Source organism: Haliaeetus albicilla, chromosome 16 (genome assembly GCF_947461875.1).
Source record: "Haliaeetus albicilla chromosome 16, bHalAlb1.1, whole genome shotgun sequence".
In the NCBI taxonomy this organism is placed as follows: domain Eukaryota; kingdom Metazoa; phylum Chordata; class Aves; order Accipitriformes; family Accipitridae; genus Haliaeetus; species Haliaeetus albicilla.
In genome coordinates, this window is record NC_091498.1 from 600,870 (window position 1) to 607,406 (window position 6,537).

The window sequence follows — 6,537 nt, forward strand, 5'->3', positions numbered from 1 at the left end:
CATTGCAACCAGCACGCTCTAAACAAAGAGGACAAGCTTTTGTCCCACAGTTGGCTTCTGGATTGTTTCTCCCTATATGTGAACTTCAGTATCGCCTCTGTTGGAACCTGGGAAGCAACACTGGAAATTCGGCACGGCACGGGCACTACCCATTGTGCAGAAGACAGGATAGTCTTTGGCTAATATGGTGCCTCAATTTAGCAATGCGCCCTTAGCAATGCCTTTCACCTCTTACATTTTGAAGTGAAATACTTTGTGCAGATAAAGCAGAACGGGAAAATTAAAGAGGGATTGGGGGGGGGGGGGTGATTAGAAAGATAATAATTCAACTTTAACCCGCTTGAAAAGATACCTAAAAAAGATGACTTGAAATCTCTTACAGTTTTGGATGTGTCACGGTCACCAGTCACAGAGCTGAACTAACACTCCCAGAGCACCTTGTCTGTCCATGTGCTGTGTGCAACCCAGCACCCAGCTGCTGGATTTTGACCTTGACTTTTCAAGGATTGTTTATGGTGCGTATTACTAGGACATTCAGGCACCTCTTGTGGCTTCCCACTGTAAATACCAAGAGAACAAACTCTCTGATTTATTAATCAATTAATTAGATACAATATATTTATGGCTACCACAGGCCCACAGTAATTTGTTTTAACAAAGTGCTAGGCTGCAGTGAAAAACAAACTGATATGGTGTATCACTCCTCCTTCATAAGGACAACCCTGTTTCTAAGCAAGGATGGTAACAATTACTTAATGGAACAGCTAACGTTTCCGTTGAAATTTGAATTTGTAAATAGCTGGACTGTTTGTTGTCTCTTTCTTCACCTTTACTTTGTGAGTTTTGTCCTAGAAAAAAGAACAAGAAATAGTTGCTGGCATCTATGAAGGAAAAAAAAAACAAAAAACAAACCCACCCTCATATAAATAAGAAAGTCCCTGGCTAGGTCTGATAAGGCATTAGTGAAAAATGGTCACTTTCCACTGTTTAGGTGGGAATTATATTTCTGTCTGGTCTTTCCACCTTTAGGTTGTCAGGTACAATCTGTTTTGTTCACAAGCATCAGTGAATGGCGAGTCCCATTGAGACAAATAATTTTTTGATCATTGGGATTTTTAAGATCTTGTAACCTACAGAAACGGTTCCTTGTCTCGCTACTTGAAAATATTAATTCAGTACTTGAAAGCTGGCAACAGTATTTTAGAAAAGACTTGTGAGCTCCGCTTCAAAGTTGAGTCTTTGTCCTTGCTGACATGGTAAGAGTTAGACTAGCAGGTATGATTTACTAGCCATGGCACAACTGGAATGCTTCATCTCCTTGCTTTTTCCATACTAAAAGAGGATTACTTACATTTAGGAGTTATTGGGAAGTGTCAGTATAAAATCAGAGTGAAGAAATGCATACATACAAAACTAGACCTAATGACCTTAACAGAACAGATTCAAAGAACCAGAACTAAATCCCTCACCAAAAGATCTTTACGTGTCTGGATTTTCTGTGCAATAACAAACATGGCCTTTTCTCTTTCAATGCGCTGCTTCAGGAGATCATATTGATTCTTCCTTTGCTGGGCTAATTTCTGCAGGGGGGGGGAAAAAAAAAAGTTTTTTTAAGACAGAGAGAGGAACAAGACACTATGGCCTACAACTGACCTATTCTGAGGCACTTGGACCTCACAAACATTTTTTACATTTTCAAGTCATAATCATACTAAAGAATGCTGCTTCAATTCTGTGGCTAGATTCCAGAGAACTGTTTTAACATCTTGATTCTCATACTAGAGGTTTTCTAGTTAGGACTTAATTCTTTGTGCTTGTTTTAATCTCCTAAATCCAAACATAAAAAACCAAACCTCTTCTAACCTAGTTTAGATGCTGCATAACCTTGTTCAGTACGTGCCTGGAATTTCATTTTTCCAAATCCTCTTAATTTCAATGTTGAGTGCAAGGTAACATTTAACTCCCTAACAAAAACCCAATTTATCTGGGGGGCGGAAGGAAAAAAAAAAAAAAAAAAAAAAGAGACCAGAGACCAATTCCTGAAGTGCTTAGAAATTGCACAGAGGCCTCCCAAAATGCAACTTGTTTGGTCACGTTTACTTACTAAGCATGGATGGCTTTCCCACCACAAAAATGGTATTACTGCAGGTGTGATTTAAGTAATTAAATTAAGGAGAACAGATCCCAACAGGCTTAAAATATGACTCAGAGATTTAGAGGAGAAAACTTGTCAGTCTACAACTTGTCCAACTGCTTTACTGACAAGCCAAACTGAGAAAGCTGGCAAGAAGAAAGGGACCACAGGGTGTTTGTTATCTGACATCTGATTCAGAAAACAACAGGTTACAAATTTACCAATCGGCAATTTTAGACAACTTTGTTTTTACCTTACATATACTAACTCAAGCTTGTAAGACTGCCCAATATATCTAAACTAATTAAGCGCTATTTACAGCGTTAAAGCCATGTGTAGCTACTTCTAGGACAGAAGTGCTGTGATATTAAAACATCAGAATCAAAGTTGATTGTGTAAGCAATTCATCCTGAAGGATCATGAAGCACTTTAAATTGGGAAAGTCAGGAAACGAGACTATAGCTTAAACGCCTTTAAGAAGAAAAAAGGGATGACAAATCCTGAATCTCAAGCAACTTCAGAAGATCAGAAACCCAACAACACAAATATCTATGTTGGAATAAGCTTCTTCACATCGCTATTCAGGTATGCAAGGGTTTTGGGGGAGGTGTGAAGGGAGACTTAACAGTGGATGCTGCAAAAATCACACTTAAAACTGCAGCAATCTATTGAAAAGATAGTCCCATAGATGTATGTCACATAATGGAGAAAAAATATATCAATTTTGCCAAGGAAACTGCCTAATCATATCTACAGCATTCCTTTCTGGCCCATACGTCACAACTCTTGGTTTATAATCCACAGTGGACTGGAATACAACAGAACAAATTCTCCATGTCAATCCAGGAGAAGATTTGACTATAGGCTCCAGGCACTTGATGATTAAGTGACATCCACTGCAGCCTTGTGTCACCAATAAAAATTCTAAGACAACAAAACAACTTTGTTCTCCTCCACAATGGTCCAACGAATCCTCTTTAGTGCTTATTATGTGAAAGATGTAAAACATTAAGAAAACTATAATACCAATAGTCGCAGGACAAACTACCTTTAAGTGGGCAGGATCAGTAGCTCCTTTCAGCGTCTCTTTCTCCAACGTTGCAATGGTCGGTCGGTTGTACACCCTGTCTACAAGCTCTGGAACAGTATCCAGATGAGTTGCAATATCAAACTCCTGAACTACAAATAAAAAGAAATTTAGGAATAAACTTATATGGACTTCTTGAACTAATGCTCAGCAAACCTTCCAAACATGTAGCTTAAGTACAGTCAGCAATGGAAGCCCCAGCAACATAGCTTCTGCAGAACTGAGGTCTTAATCTAGTAATCAAAAGAGATTTCTAGAGCACCTGAATTATTATTCCTGAAAAAACCCCCACCTTTTTTTAATTATAACAGCATAAAGAAAGCACCATACTATTTTAAACAGCCTACAATAAAACATCATGGAACAAGTTTTCTGATAAAACCTATTTAAAGTTTACCTTCTTTTTTGGTATCGAAAAAGAACACGTGCTTGTTGGGTTTCTTCCCCTCAGCATCCAGCAGATGGAGCTCCGACTTCAGCCTCTCGATTTTCTGCAGGAAAGAAAAATTAAATCTGTTTTGGCAAACATCTGTCAGTAATGTCTCCCTGAAGTAAACTCCTGTTTGTTTCTCAAGCATCTGAACTCTTCCTTTTTTTTTTTTTAAATCTTTGAAAATACATCTAGTCTATATTTATGTCATGTCTTCATAACCTTTTTGCGTAGAGGTTAACAGTAATTTCCTGTATTACTCAGCCAAACACATACAAATCAATTTTCAGAACAGTAAGTTATCTGTATGGCAGACAAAGTAGGAATGATTACCATGAAATTACTAGCAAAAGCGTGGATGAAAATTCAAAGCTGACTTTAATTTTTTTATCTACAGTGACGGTGTGTGGATCAACATCAGAGCATAAAACATTTTCAGAAGTGGGTCATATTTCTGTTGATTGCCTGCCTACCAAATTTAAACAACCCACTTCAGTAACAATAATCCTCAATTCTTTATGAATATGAGAAGCAAGAGTACATGTTTAATGTCTGAAACTTACATAAGAAATGGCCATGTTTTATAATAATGCACAGTGCAGTTTTTATTATTCAGTATACCTTTAGGTTCTATATACAGAGCTCCACTGACACTCCCATCTATCATTTCCAGTATTGCACAAATCAGATTTCACTAAAAATAAACATAATAGCCAAAACCAACAAAAAAAAACCACAATAAAAAGAACAATTCTGAGCAAACTAGAAAACAGTGAAAAAGAGAAGCATTACCTTGGCTTCTGCCACTCTTTTCATTTCCACATATTTAATATCCTGTGTCCTCATCAGTTTCACCTGTTCGGGGGTCACTTCATCCTTTGGCTGCTTTATTGTATGAACTCCATCCTAAAACCAGATGGAAAATAGCACTTACAGACAGATACCATTCCAGCTATAGTGTACTATGGGTCCTAATAATCAAAGCAAAAGAACCTTTTTTGTCCTTTGCCCCTCAATTTCTTCAAAGCTTTCCAAAGGCACCAAGCCAAGTCTGCTAATTTATTTACTAATTCATAAATTAAAAACAAGGTAGAAAAATTATGTTACTTAGAGCAACAGAGTGTAACCCTGCTTGAAGGCAATTTAGATTCTCACCTGGAGCTCTGCACGTATCATTTTAAAGTAGAACTCATCAGGATTCTTGTCCAGAGCTTTCTTTTGAAGTGCTCTGAGGGCATTCTGTTTCTTGTGATAGTCACTAGGGGAAAAAACAAAACAAACCCATACAGAAGTTGTTCAGCAGTTTCTCCACATTCACACTCCCTGATGAGATGCCGAGTCCTTCAAAGTGATGCTCAGAGCTTTGAGGAGCAGACTAGGCTCCACATACAGAGCTGGACACCATCTAGTGACTTTAGCTTTACAGTTTATGCCTTAACAAAGCTGGAAAGGAACAGCGTCCAACAGTAAGTGTTAGAGGAGTAACGGAAACACGTTCACCCGTTCTGCAAAGCTTACCGAGCTGCTTAGGACTCCCAGATCTTCTACAGAATCAGCCATTAAAGATGGAAGATAATGCTTATGGGTTTTGTATTAATCACAGTAAGCACGATTTTTGTGGGGTCTTCGCCCTCCACGTTCCCTCTCCCTCCGACTCAACCACAGGGATACTTAACTGTCCGTACACGTCTCCCTTGCTTCCACGGACGCGCCCGCTACCTGGGAGCAGGTACACCGGTTCCCGTGCCGCCGAGCGCACTGGCTCTTCCCGTCGTCTCTGCCACCGCGGTGCAGGGACCAGCCCGGCCGGAGGCCAACGCTCCAGAGCCCGGGGGCACCCGCCAGCGCCGCCGGCCGCCCCCGCCCACCGCCTGCCTCGCCCCCGTCCCCTAGGCCGCCCTCCCCTCGCCGCGGCCCCACTCACTCGGCGCGGAGCCGGTAGTCCTTCTTCTTCTCCAGCAGGCCCAGCTTCTTCCGGCAGGCGGGCTAGGAGGAAAGGCAGGGAACGGCGTGGGCGGCCGCCGCCACCGGCCACCGGCGGCGGGGGCGGGCCCGGCCCGGCCGAGGGGGACGGCGGCCCGGCCTAGTGCACTGACCTGGGCCCGCTCGCGGTGCGGGCGCTGCCCCGACTTGGCGGCTTTCCTGAAGGCGGCCGACATGGCGGCGGTCCCGCTCGCCTGACACGGGCCACGGGCCTCGGCCCTCCGGTGCCCCTGCTCGGTCCTGGTCCTGGTCCTGGTCCTGGTCCTGGTCCCGGTCCTGGTCCTGGCCCCGCCCCGCGGAGCCCCTCGCCTGATCCCCCCGGTGCCGGTGCCGCCGCTGCAGCCCCCGCGCTGTGAAACACCAGGCGCCGTGCACGGACCGGAAGGGGCGGGGCTTCGGGGGGGTCAGAGGTCGGGCGCGCGGCTCGCCGGGCGGTGGCGCCGTCTCCCCGGCGACGGCGCGGTCCGGTGCGCGGCTCCTGCCCGGCTGGGCCCCGCCGCCCCCTGCCGCCCCCTTCGCCCTTTCAAAGCCGCGGCGGGAGGCCGAGCGCAGCCCCGTTAAGCCGCGGCGGTGCTGCGCGGGCGGGAGGCTCGGACCGAGCCGACCTTCCCCCGGGGGAGCCGGCACACGGCCCCGAGGGTCCGGCCAGGAGCGGGGGGACCCCGCGGCCCATCTCGGCCGCGCCCCGGGCGCTGCTCTGCCGCCGCGGACTGCTGCTGTTCGGCGGCCGAGCCCGCTCGGGAGGCTGGGCCCTGTCCGTCGGGCCCGGGCGGGAGCGGCGCCGGGCGGCTGGAGGGCGCGGGCCCGCGTCTGCGGGTGGCTCGGCTCCTGGGCAGGGGTCCCCGCCGCCGCTGGGGGCTCCCGCCCGGCGCGGGCGGGGCTTGTCCGCGCTCTCCCGGGGCG

The 6,537-nt window shown here is 45.9% G+C and overlaps 1 protein-coding gene across 1 annotated transcript; it reads right to left on the reverse strand.

Moving 5' to 3' along the window:
- Positions 1–559: 559 nt before the first annotated feature.
- UTP11 (UTP11 small subunit processome component) lies at positions 560–5,881 on the reverse strand. Its single transcript, XM_069802820.1, has 8 exons — positions 5,748–5,881; positions 5,576–5,637; positions 4,807–4,909; positions 4,444–4,557; positions 3,619–3,712; positions 3,183–3,313; positions 1,470–1,580; positions 560–848 (listed from the first exon to the last, which is right to left on the reverse strand). The coding sequence occupies exons 1-8, from the start codon at positions 5,808–5,810 to the stop codon at positions 765–767; spliced, it is 762 nt and encodes a 253-aa protein (XP_069658921.1). The 5' UTR covers positions 5,811–5,881; the 3' UTR covers positions 560–764.
- Between the last annotated feature and the right edge of the window lie 656 nt (positions 5,882–6,537).

What these genes read in the sequence shown, in the direction of transcription:
- UTP11 (XM_069802820.1), bottom strand. Translation starts at nt 5,810, where the DNA reads ATGTCGGCCGCCTTCAGGAAAGCCGCCAAGTCGGGGCAGCGCCCGCAC. An exon ending in CGCACCGCGAGCGGGCCCAG is followed by an intron (nt 5,638 to 5,747) that starts GTCAGTGCACTA and finishes CTTTCCTCCTAG; the next exon opens with CCCGCCTGCCGGAAGAAGCT. An exon ending in GACTACCGGCTCCGCGCCGA is followed by an intron (nt 4,910 to 5,575) that starts GTGAGTGGGGCC and finishes TTTTTCCCCTAG; the next exon opens with TGACTATCACAAGAAACAGA.